This window comes from Triturus cristatus, chromosome 7 (assembly GCF_964204655.1).
Source record: "Triturus cristatus chromosome 7, aTriCri1.1, whole genome shotgun sequence".
NCBI classification, from domain to species: Eukaryota; Metazoa; Chordata; class Amphibia; order Caudata; family Salamandridae; genus Triturus; species Triturus cristatus.
Window position 1 is genome coordinate 854,644,224 of NC_140590.1, and position 13,447 is coordinate 854,657,670.

Below are 13,447 nucleotides of genomic sequence, written 5' to 3' on the forward strand. Positions count from 1 at the left end.
CAATTGCATGAGTTTAGGCAAAATGTATAGCATCGAACACCCATTATTTTTCGCAGAAATTAAAATATTCTTTGGTGAGAATCTTTATTTCTGTCTTAAGAGTTATTATTAAGGAAAAGCAGTGCAATGTTATGATTGCTTATTATTCATATATACTAGACATGTTGATATAATGGTTGACGACTCAGATGCACTCAATATGGGCGTTCGGTATCGCGCTGTATTGAAAGTTGATTTTTGTTTTCGTTCAACCCAAGGGCTCGGTTTTATTTACAAAGATGGCGGCTGGTCGTGCTAGGCCTCGGTCTGTTTTCACTGTTAAGCTCTTTGAAATTATCCCTCACCTCTGAGATTGGCTGAAGCTCAGCAACCATTCAAAGGAGTTTTCGTCAGGCAAGGCAGGCCAATCGAGGAAAAGCACTTCAACTCTTCCTAGAAAAGGGTGTAGTTGGTTGTTTACTTGAATATTTTTTTTTAGAAGTTTGGTCTGTTGATATCGGATACGTACCTGATATGAAGACCACGTTAACTTTCGAGGGGTATATATACAATAAAAGGACAGCTGGTACCCTTGTCTCTTTTAGAGCCGTCCCAGTTGGACTGGCTCGCGAACCGTCCCAGTTGGACTGACTCGCATGACTGGTTTCTTATCTTTATGGGGCCATGTGTTTGGCCCCATAAAGATAAGAAAACCTTTCACGCCAGCAGTAAGTCGGGGCAGCCAGTCCAACTGGGACGGCTCTAAAAGCGAAAAGTGTACGTCACGAGATGCTCCTTTCCAATGGCTGGCCACCGTTTAGCATAAACGGTGACGCCAGCCAATGGAAAGGAGGGGCGGGGCTTAAAGCCCACTCGAGAAATCTAACCAAAACATTAAATCTCGCCAGCGAGACTGCGCAGGTCTGCGCAGTCTTACACCAGGCGAGACCTAAAAATGAGATGTAGTCTGTTGAGGGCAACATAAACAAAGGGATTGGCATCTGCATTTGAAGAAATTATTTTTCTAATTCTATATTTGTCTGTTTTCTTTTGCAGTCCTGTATTCCCTGGTCTATTTGAGTTCTGCTCTCGCTATACTGGCGCCTCACTGCAGGGGGCGACACAGCTAAACAATAAGGTAGGCATCCGATCATGCTGCGTTTGTCCAGGCAGGTATGCTCAGCTGGAGGTCTATTTAGTGTTTTTTTACATTTCTCTAGAACACTTTTAGTTCTTGTACCACCACACTGTTTGACCCGCAAAAAAAAAAATATGCTCCAGCGCTTATGTTCTACTTTGTGTCAAATGAATAGTAAAAAAGTCTGAAATGTGAAGAGCGCCAAACCTTAAACAAAGGGCTCAGTACTGGCATGGGAAAAGCCTCAGCAGTTAAGGCGTGAGCTCATGTTGCATGAATGTAGGTGGGTAATTGATTGCTAGGTCTGGCTTGACAACGCACGTTCTTGTACCACAACACTGTTTGACCCGCAAAAAAAAAAAATATGCTCCAGCGCTAAAGTTCTACTTTGTGTCAAATGAATAGTAAACTTAAAATCCAAATTCTGATAAATACGCCCAGTACCTCATGTAATAAAGTTGATGGATAGGAGAGGTTGGTTAGTCTCTCTTCATTGGCCTCACAATAATGGTGAATTATACATGCAGATTGCATACAAGAAAATATTAGTATGGTTGACGCCAATGCAAAAACGTTTTTTGTATCTTTAAAACCGCTTTCTTCAATTATCAATTGTATGCTGTGAATGCTGCCTAGCAAGGTCACACTCAGACTGCACTGTTATACAACATTGTGGAGCTATACGCATTTGTATGCGAATCTCCAGTTTGGTAATTGTGTTTCTTCTTGCTTGTCGCCCTTTGTATTCTTGCTCGTTTTTGGACTGTGTTTTTTCTTGTTTTGAAAGGTTGAGTCTCTAGCTGGGGTTCTAAAACTACAGTTCAGAAGGGGATGTGTGGGTGTGAAAAGTATTTTAATTTATTGTTAATACATAAACACACGTTGTATAGATTACGCTCGCCACCGGTCATTTTGTTCTTTATTGTGCCTACAAACTTTTCCCTGCACGTTAACATCTAGAAAGAAAAATTCACTTCCACCACATTACTTCTGGAATGCAGAGGATTTTACAGTTCGTCAGTCCAAATTCTACAGCTGCCCACATTGCCAAAAGGGCCTATTTTTCGTGACAAAATTTGATTCCCCCATAATGAATTAATTTTTTCTACTTTTCAGAAACGTAATGCTTTCTGGGTTTACCCATGGGTTTCACTTGTTTCCCCAATGGGTTTCACTTGTGTTTCCCTAACAAACTGTCAACTTGTTGAAACGATAACAAAGTAAAAAATTGACTGCCAGTTAGAAAAATGCAAAAACTGTGATTAAAAAAAGTTTAGATTTTTTCCAGTTTCTGCTTGTTCATCAACGCTGGAAAGATTGTGATCTTAGCAAACCTTTAGTTCATTTCATATTTAGCAAAAATACACTTCCTTGCACAGCATGTTTATTTTTTTCCATTGTTCCCCAAAAAATATACTTTTGGAGTGTTTTCTAGGTTCCTTTCATGGGGAATCCACAAGCCCTGTGTACCTTTTATAATTCCCATCACTTGGGAAGCAAAAGATAGTTGGCCTAGATAACTTTTGTGGAAACAGCAGTATTAAGGCTGAAATGTGAAGAGCGCCAAACCTTAACAAACAAAGGGCTCAGTACTGGCATGGGAAAAGCCTCAGCAGTTAAGGCGTTAGCTCATGTTGCATGAATGTAGGTGGGTAATTGATTGCTAGGTCTGGCTTGACAGCACATGTTTTTAATGTTATGTGATCAAGAGAAAAGCGCTTTAAAAAGCAATTCTGAGGAAAGGGGCTTTTGCTTCCTCCACAATTTGATTTTCTTCTCTACTGCATTTGGATTGGCCTGGGCAGAAGTTGTGTGCTTCCACAAACAGTGCTTATATTGTACACATTGTAATCTGAATGGTAGGCCTGGTGTGGTTATGGTGACAGGCAAATGGCCAAGGTTATAGACCTGATTGATTAATTGGAAAGAATTATGTCAGATACCATAGGTCTTATCTGTTTACTATGTAAAAAAGCAATGATAAAAGCAGTAGGCCTGACATTTTGTATTGCGAAAAGTATATGTTTAACCTGATAGGCCTTTATGGAATGGCTTGCCAAAAACATTAGGAAGTGAGTTTGCATTGTGAACACCCTGGTGAATACAGTAGGAACGAGATTTACATTGTGATCTCCTTTGCCAAACAACATAGACAAGGGCTTTACATTGTGAACCCTCTGACAAATACAGTAGGAAGGGGTGAAGTTAGTAATGCATCCCTTTTTAGGTCGAGGACTACCGGTCTGCCGAAAGGCAGAACCGGAAGTCGGAGATTTAATGACTTGGAGAAGAGGGGCTTGAACCAGCCCCTCTTCTCCCCTGTTCTCCATTGGCTGGCCTCGTAAATGCTGGCCAGCCACTGGAGAAGAGGTCAGTCACTCTGATTAGGCCCCGTCCTTTTCGGATCGGGGGGGCGTGTTTTTTGCGAGAAGTCTCAAGGAGGAGACAACAGCAAAACACGCCCCCGAATCCGAAAAGGACGCTGCGTTTCTCTGAGGCATTTCTGCTCTGCCTCGGAGAAAGGCGGTGGTGTCTTCCGGTGCCCTCGGTGTTAATGATTGTCAGTGATGGTGAATGTTGTTTTCCTTTCTTATTTACCTTCGGGAGTGGCTAGCGTGGTGGTAAGTTTGTGCCCCTGTTTCATGCGCAGAGTAAATTGCAGCAGAACAGAGCTGTGAAGTCAAATGGTTGACCCCTTAATCGATGCGCGCGTGACGTGCCCGCTACACTAGCAGAGAGCATTGAATTCTTTGCTGCCTGCCGTTCGGCCTAGTCAAAGCCGCCAAGAACAATATCCGGTTAAATGAGCCCTTCCTTTGCAATTAATCCTCTCCCTCACATCACCAGTGATAAGTGCTGCTGGGGAGGGCGCGCGGAGGGGTGGACCAGAAGGACGGGGAGGGGCGGCCCTCGCCGCCTCTCTCTGATTTCATTTCAGCGTTTAAAGCCCCAGATAAATTCTTTCATTGCCTGACACTGCATCTAAACATCTGTGCGTAATTACGGCTCTAAACGGAGGCCTCGCAACGCTCCTGTCAGCCGATTGCAGTGCTTATTTGGGGGGTTGTAATCCGCTCGCGCGCGCGGTGGAAGCTACGAGTTAGAGACAAGAGGCCTGCTCTGTGCTCAGACGAGACCCTTTAAGTAGTCTGGAGGTACAGGGAAGGTGGGTATGGGTTGGGGTGCAGGCAGTTTTGCCCCCCCCCCTTCCCCCTCCACTTCCCCCGGGTTGAGGGCATCGGAGTTACTTGACTTACATAGAAGTTGAAAACAGTATTCTTCTAGACTTAAGGTGCAAGTGCAAAAATGGTAACACTTTTGAACCCTTTTTGCGGCTTACTATGGAATCCTGCAGATATTTTGCTTCAAAATGTGTGGCCTTGCATAAAGTTTTGTTGCAAGGGAAACGAGCTAGGGTTCGATTTTGGACTACTCGTGGAGCAGAGTAGACTGTCTTTGCATTAACCTTACCTCTTCTTTCAGATTAAAAAGGTAAGGTGCTCACACGCCCATACTGTCTCTAAAGCACTTGTTTTCTCTCCTTTTCTTCCCCTGGCACAGTTGCCGCTCCTCATTTTACCATGCTAACAAACTTAGTACATTTTCAGTGGCGTTGGCGCGTGCCACGTGTTCCCTTACGTCTCGGCATATTTTATACCTCGCTGCCTGCTAGACTTCTAGACTCCCCTGCATGGCATCACATTTATTAAAAAAGGACTCATGGGTAGCGTTCGTCCCTGTGATCAATTCGTGACACGACCAGTGGTTGGTGGCAGTTGGTCCGTGAAGTTGTGAGGTAGAAGTTTTTCTGCGTCCTCCCAAGAGCCTGCTGCCTATCTCTGTTTGAATCTGCGTAGTATTGGCCACGTCATTTCCCACCGAGTGCACGCGGCATGTGGTAGATAGTACTTGAGTAAGTGAGGGGTGGGGCTTCCCAATCTGGGAGACCCCAGTTTATGTGCTGCTCTCAGGTTGTAAACCTTACAATGTAAGGTGATTAACAAGTTCAGTGGTAGGAATATTTTGCTCCTCGTTCCTAGCATGACATGCCCCGGTGACGCATTAACAGGCCTCCTGACAGTGGCCTCTGGAGCCACCCATTTTGTCACTTCTGTTTGAGGAGTGTTTTCAACACTCAAAGAATGGTTCCCATAGGCACCCCTTCGCCCTCCTCACCACCATTATTCATTCTGGATTTGTCTTTTTTTGTGTACAGCCATCTACTTTCTTGCTCCTTTTAAAACCACGCCTCTCATGCTCATGTGAAATCTTAACAGATAAGGGACGGGTTTTAAAACCACGCCTCTCATGCTCATGTGAAATCTTAACAGATAAGGGACGGGTTTTAAAACCACGCCTCTCATGCTCATGTGAAATCTTAACAGATAAGGGACGGTCTGCAAGAGCATACTAAACGTGAGCCCACTCCTATTCTAAGCTTCAGAACAGTGGTCAAGACATCCTTGCTTAGCTCCCAAATCCAAGCTTATTCTAATTCATCAGTCTGTGAGTTTCTATTTTCCCATAATCCTGTTAGCGTGTACCCACATGCGTCTTTAGCCGCACTTCTATGCTGCACCTGGGGTGTTCTAGGGAGTGTCTGGATGTGTGGCGCTAGCGTATCGCTAGCATTATTTAATGGAGGGATGAGTTATTACACCCCTTTGCCCTCCCTATCAGTTTGCATGGCCTTAACACTGGCTACATCTTTTAACAATACTTTAAATAGCATGCCTGGGATGCTAACCAGGCTCCCACAGACAAGTGCACTCACACTTTGCAGCACCCAGTACTGTTTGTATCATTCAACAATCGAAGGTATAATGATGACCTTTTCCGTGGCACTGGAATTAAGCGGCAGTGGAGGGCTAAATTATGCGGCAGTGTTGAGTAAATTATGCGGCAAGAAAAGGCAAATTATGCTGCACATATTTTGATAGTATGACTTTATTATTTTGTCAGTTTTAACATTGTTTTAACATTGTTTGGGCCAGCTAAACAAATATAGCAATAAGCAACAGAAAGGTGACCAGTCCAACTTTGCAAAGCGCCTTCCACTGTGCAGCAATACGTGTTGCTGCGTTTATAGTAACTTTTGATCAATTTGAGCTAGAAACAATTATTTGGGTGTTAAAATCTGCAGAATATGCAACAGGTAATAGATTATGTGGCAAATGTGGCAAATCTATAATTATGCACAAATCACTGCAATTGCATAATTTCAGTTGTCCTGCTTATGCCTCAGCTTCTAGACAGTGCATTATCAAACTTTTCTAGCTGCCATTAGTGAGGCTAGCCCCACAAGCAGAACTCGTGTCGTGAGCGAATAATGTTTTCTTCTTCCCTAACTCTCTTGCTGTCATCTTGAAACAAGCATTTACAATGCAATGGTCTCGGCATTGTTAAAGTTAGAGCTATTGGCATTGCTCATGACATTATTTTTGTTTTTGTTTTTAAAACATCTCTCTCTCACGAAAATAAGACTTATTTTTGTGAGAGAGAGAGAGACGTTTTAAAAACAAAAACAAAAATAATGTCATGAGCAATGCCAATAGCTCTAACTTTAACAATGCCGAGACCATTGCATTGTAAATGCTTGTTAGGTCCAGCCAGAGCAAGTGTTAGGTGTGTTTAGGAGAGTTGATGTTCATGTCCGTGTGTCCTTCGGGTCTGTCCAAATTGTTAGATGGGTCTCTTTAGGCAACAACCACAAGTCATTGCTTATGTTCATGTTAAAGTCAGTAGCCTTACTTTTTAATTTTTACATGTGATGACAAAGGTAGTAGGCCTCTCTTTTTATTTTACATTGTGACAGAGCTTGTAGAGTTCATTTTTTTTATTATGAAAAACCTCATATTTCCGAGTAGATCCATGTTGGACAACTGCAAGTCTTTGAAATTGGAGCCTTCTTTCCCACAAATTGTGACTTGGTACCGCACAGATAAGAGAGGAGATTGTTTTTTGAATTTATCTCTTTATTAGATTTAATAGACATCGACCATCAACATGTTAAGCCAACATTTATAATGGAGCAATATTAAAAACATCTCCCGTTCCCTCAGCAACGACAATAAAAAAAAAATCTTATCATATGCACATATTGTGTAGAAGCTCAGGGAAATCTTTAAGGTTCGTTGTCAACTAAACACTAACACTAAACCTAAAACATGAGAATAACCGGAGACCTTCTAAGCTTACGTTGTTATACCACCAGACAGTTGAAGCACCCTACAGATACTTCAGCACCCTCTGTCCAATTGATTACAGGATTGTAAATTTCAGCACACTCCTTACTGCCGCAACCCCTTCCACCGGTTAACTCCTACTTCTAGCAAATAAACCACACCCCCATTCACCTATTCGCACAGCCTTGCTAATTAACATGCGGTGGCCCTCCATGCCAAGCCCATTAGCACTGCTGTGTCTGACAGACCACTTCTCCCTCAAACATGTGTCTTATACCTTTCAGAGTGAGATAGGCATGATGCAAGTAATTAAACTGCGTTAAATGGAATCTAGAGTTTCAGGACAGCTTAATGAATTCCTTGAATGCCCCCCATTATTCATCCGTCAACTCCAGATGCATGCAGTTGGTCCATCTATTTCTGACCTCAACACAATTGTGTGACTAGTGTGATTGCAGAGCTCTATATAACAATGTGACTGCCTTTCTCCCATTCTCTCTTGCATCAGCAGACATTGAAGTGTTGCTTCTCTTAATGGCTCCTTTGGGCCCCACAAGGTGTGCATCGTATGCACCAGTGCTGTGTGTGCCAAGAATTGACTGTGTCCCACCCCGTATTTTTCCTCTATACCCTAAAATGTAATATTCCACTTCAGACCATGACCTCATATTATACGTAGTAGAAGCATCTCCGAGCCGAGGCAATACCTAAAGCGGCAATTGTGGAATATATGGCCACGACCCAGCCTTAGGCTGCACATATCTGCCCCAACAGACTTTAGCCACACTGTAAAGTATGTCCATGCCAGACCCAGAGCATTTAACAGCTGTCCTTTCCAGAGTGTCTCTGTCCCTCAGCCACCTCATGAACTTCTGCATAGTAACACTCGCATTTGGGGCGCACAAGCCTCCCTCTAATAACGGAAGCTGCGTATTGTGCAGAGGGACCCTCTAACGACCCTGGTCCCATGTCTTGAAGCATGGCATGCAGCACCATAATAAGGAGTCTATTAAACACCACCGGCAGAGCCGAGAATAAGTACAGGAATCTGGACAGCACCAACATTTTGGCTATTGCCACAAAACCCAGTGGGGACAGTATGAGTGTGCACCAGAAGGACACAGATTGTCGTGATGAAGCCAGCACTATGCTCAAATTGACTTTGATCAAATCCTCTTCGATCAAATCCTCTTCAGCATGGTACACATTACATCAGTAAAAAAACACTATGTGGATGTGGCTGACCTAATCATAGATAATGGCTTAGACCTCCTGTTTGTTACCGAGACTTGGCTTGATACCTCTTGTAACCCAATTGTGGCTTTGGCAACTCCTGCGGGTTTTAAAATCTCTCGGCTTGATCGCCCTGTAGGTAGAGGTGGGGGCTTGGCCATTTTTTATAGGGACTGCTGGTCACTGGTCAGTGAATCTTGTACTCCTTGGGGAGACTGTGAGGTCCTGAACTTTCAATTGCAACGATCAGCTCACTTCACTTTGGGGGGCTCCCTGATCTACAGACCACCGGGCTCAGCCAGGGCCTTCCTGGAGTCCTGTGGTGATGCACTAGCTGAGTGTGCTCTGCGCTTCTCTAAGTTTGTGCTTCTTGGCGACCTTAATCTCCATCTGGAGCAATTTGAGCTGACCGACTCCGCGGTGTTTTTGGATTTTCTCAATCTGACTAACCTTTCCCAATGGGTCATGGATCCCACCCACGTCGGTGGTCATACTCTGGATATTATCTGCTCCAACTTCCCTATTTTAGTGGTGAAGCCAAGGCCAGTTGTCTGGTCTGATCACTTTCCTTTATTATTCTCTTGGGACACTAATCACTCGTGCCGCTCCGCTAATCGTTATCGACCCCCTGTTACTAGGAAAGTGGATCCTGGGAGGTTTAGGAGCTCTTTGGCAGCCTCTTGCCCTTCTTGGCAGGGGGACTTGGTAGCAAATGTGTCCCAGTTCACTGACTGGCTCTCAAATTCGATCGAGACATTGTCGGTTTCATGTCAACAAAAGCTGAGAAGAGAGTCCCCATCTAAGCCTTGGTTTACACCAGAGCTGAGGATTTTAAAACATGAATGCAAATTACTGGAGAGAGCCTGGCGTGCCAGTGGATACTGTGCTACGGCCAAACGTGCCCTCAGAACTAAACAAAAACAGTATTACACGTCCATTGGGTTGGCCAAAGGGAAGTAATACTCTGAGCGCATCGAGAGGGCCAATAATAATCCTAAAGAAATTTTTGTTATTGTACAAAATTTTATGTCGCCTACTGCCCAGGTGATAGTGACACCGTCCTCGGAGTCCCGGTGCAACTCGCTTGCCTATTCTTTTAGGGATAAAATAGTTAGCATCCAGGAGACATTTTCAAACCCCCTGGAGATGAGTGTCGGCTCCATAGTGGTCCCGCTAAGGGGCAATACAGCTCCTTCCTTCTCTGCATTTAGCCCGATTGATCTCCCTGGCTCTTTTAAGATCCTTATGGCTTTAAAGTCTGGCTCGCCTAAAGATCCATGCGCCGCAAGACTGTTGTCGGATGTGGCAGCTACCATTAATTTAGAAGTCAACTACTTGATTAACAAATCTATGTCTGAGGCGCTAGTTCCACCGGGTTGGAAGCAGGCGCTGATTCTCCCTCTTCTGAAGAAGACATCTCTTGACCCGTGCCTTCCTGAGAATTATCGCCCTATCTCACTCTTGCCTAGTTTGGCTAAAGTCTGTGAGAGGGTGGTCACGACTCAGCTGACTTGAGTTCATAGAGAGCGCTGGTTTGCTTCACCCGGCCCAATCCGGATTCCGTGCCTCTCCTAGCACTGAGCTTGCCCTGCTTGAGGTGACAGAGGCAATCCGTGATTGTTTGGATGCCGGTGGGAAAGCGGCTTTGGTGATGTTAGATCTCTCAGCCGCTTTCGACACCGTGCCCCACTCTCTGCTCCTGGATCATCTATCGGCTATAGGCATTGGCGGATCTGCCCTCCAGTGGCTCCGGTCTTTTTTGGAGGGTAGGTCTCAACAGGTTTGGATTCCTCCTTGCGTCTCCGTTCAACTGCAAATGACTACGGGTGTTCCGCAGGGCTCATCCCTTAGCCCCCTGTTATTCAACATCTATATGACCCCACTGGTTTATCTGGCGGAGTCTTTGGGGGCAAGAGTGATGGCCTATGCGGACGACACTCAGCTCTTGTTTTGTTGGAATAAGGATGATGACTCGGCTACGGCGGCGCAACAGTGTTTGTCGTCGGTCTTTCATTGGCTGGCTAAGGCCCAGTTAAAATGTAACGAAGGCAAATCTGAAGTTCTCTTCTACGGCTCTCCATCTTCTGAGTTTAGAGACAGGTGTTGGCCTCTCGATTTCCCTCGTCCTACCATTGGTAAAGTGGCAGTAAAAATTCTTGGCGTTTGGTTCGAGGAAAGCTTGAATTTTGCAACTCAAGTGAAGAGGCTGGCCGGTGTCTGTTTTGGTATTCTGTAAACTTTGCGGAGGTTTCTTCCCTTCCTTCCTGACAAGGCGAAAGAAACTGTGGTTCGGGCCCTTATCCTATCTCGTCTGGACTACGCAAACGCCCTTTTGGTAGGCAGCCCAGGATATTTGGTCAAGAAACTGCAGGTGGTCCAGAATGCAGCTGCTAGACTTCTCCTTGGCACGGGCTCTAGGTGTAGCGTTCGTTTCCATCTGCGCTCTCTGCACTGGCTCCCAGTGGAGTCTCGTTTGTCTTCTACACACCCGGGAGGAAACTGCGTTCATCTGCTCAGTTTCTGACCCAGACCCCTAGGTTTAATCGCCAAAGAATGGGCGGGAACTCCTTCGACCGTAAGGCAGGCCTTGCTTGGAACTCCCTGCCTGTAGCGCTTCGGGCTACCCAGGACCCTCGTCTGTTTAAAAGTAAATTAAAAACCGTGCTTTTTTAGCCTGTTGGGTTTTTGCCTTTCTTCTTCCTCTTGTCACGAGTTTAGCGCCGGGACACTTCCCGGCGCTTTATAAATTAAAGATAACATAACACATTAGCCCCTAAATACTTGAAAGTGACTTTGTTCCATGCCAGTCCATTAAGGGGCATAGGCTCTGACTCCATTTTGCCTACTGTGTCTAAGCGAGAATGGGCAAACTTAACCCAATGTATCCGGAGGCCCTAAACATACTAAACTTATTATACTCCATCACCAGTGCATCAAGGACTGTCAGGGTTTTCGTAGATATACCACAGCATTGTTTTCATACACTGCTATTATATGCCAGAAACTCCTAGTACTTAGGCCCCACTCTCAAAATCTCTGACATAGGAAACATGCAAGGTTCTCCATTGCCATGGCAAAAATAACTGGGGTAAGGGCGCACCCATGTCTGGTGCCGCTGCGAAACCCCATAACACTTGGATTTGACTCATCCAATCTGTATCCATGTCAGTGGCACCCAAATATCATAACTGTACCCATCCAGAAAACTCTGGCCTAATCCTATCCTCTCAAGAACCTCCATTGGGTAAAGCCGGCCCAAACTATCAAAGTCCTTTTCTATTCAAGAGATACCACCACCGATAATTCCTCTCCATCTACTCCCACATTCATCAGACCAAATAAACTTCGGATATTCATAAAGGTATTAATAGTTTGGATAAACCCATTTTCCAACGGGGCATTCAGTTCATATTTGCAGCAATGGCATGTAATGTTCTCTCCACAATGGCCACAGAGATGAGAGAAACTATCTTGTTGAACAATATTACCACCAAATATTACTTTTAACAGAAACACGGGTTTCACTTCTTATTGAATCTCTCTTAAATTAATATTTTCTGCCAATTTTAAAATCAAATCCATAGGTCATATTGATAAACCTAGGGGAACGTTGCTTTTATTATTCGGGACTCCTTAATCTTGAGTGAGGAACACTTACTATCTGCTCCTAGATTTGACAGCGTAGCTTTTTCATGCACAATTAAAAACATAAACTTCAATTCTTTCAAAATAAAACTATGCTTTCAATCTAAACTTAATCTACACCTGGCATTAAATAAACACCCATATTATGGGGAGGAATGGTGATGTGGACATCCCAACCTGATACCTGGGAATTCTTTAGGGCTATCCTCTGACACATGTCTGATTCCGTATATGCTGTCCAGTCCTCAGTAGCTTTGTATAGACAATACCAATCACTGTGTCCCTATTTGTTGCACTTGTAGCACAGAGGTCTCCCATAACAAATTAGACTGGCCTCTCTACCTACACTTTCTCTGTTTACCTTAATATGGCTGCGGTTGCAAGGTGATAACCAGCCACTGTCTCTTCTAATTCCTTGATGAATAGCAGTAATATAGCTCACAAAGTGGCTAGAAATATTCGGACCCTGCGCCTATTAAAAGCGTGGTAGCTGGATTAATCTCTTTTAGCATGCTAAAATTGAGAACCCAGGTGTGCACATCAGACAATTGGATGTTAACAGCCTTCGTGTGAAGTAGGTTGAGATAAAGGCATGTGCTGATTTGAAGGTGGAAATGCATGATCCATTTCTCCTAATGGTTTCAGGTAGCTATTGTAGAGCAGTGCCATGTTGTGCAAGCTAGTCAACATAAAAATATTAATGTACAAAAGGGGAACACTTGACTTACATTTCTTTCTCCCAGGAACATGGAGTCCTCCCCATTCTTGGTGAAAATTGAGATTCTGCTTAGACAGTAAATGTAAGAATTTGGATTATTATTTGTGGGGAGGAGGGGTGGGGGTTACTGCACAATATGCAATTTGTTGTTGACCTGATGGAGTTGCGCATCGGATAAACCAACCAGGTTTGTCCTGGTCAAAGATATTACCTTCTAACGTAGACCTTTCAGTCCCAATCCACCGCAGAAATACCCTTCTAAACCCTGTCAACCCCCTCCACCCCAGGCCTCAGAAGATCACTTGGAGACTCACAGGGTGTCAGGTAGAGGCTGAAAGCAGGGTTGAGTCCAGGTCAAGTTGTCACAGGTAAGCTGGGTAGATTGTTTTATCCCTGTAGCTTGAACAGGAGGTCAGCCAACTCATCCTTGGAGTTCACTTCTTTGTCCTGGGTACAAGAGAGCATGTTGAGTTTGTCAGGGGTCTTCTCAGGCTGCAGTCCTCATCTTCCTCAAGTCGAGGAGTGTTCAGAAGTGAGTAATTGGAAGTG

The 13,447-nt window shown here is 44.4% G+C and overlaps 1 protein-coding gene across 1 annotated transcript in view; it reads left to right on the forward strand.

Annotated features, from left to right (window-relative positions):
• The window catches only part of HDAC3 (histone deacetylase 3), a 224,083-nt gene that overhangs the window by 89,144 nt on the left and 121,492 nt on the right, over positions 1 to 13,447 (forward strand). Inside the window, exon 4 of the mRNA XM_085617783.1 lies at positions 1,036 to 1,117. Coding sequence (XP_085473909.1) covers positions 1,036 to 1,117 — 82 coding nt within the window. The remainder of the gene's footprint in view (positions 1 to 1,035; positions 1,118 to 13,447) is intronic.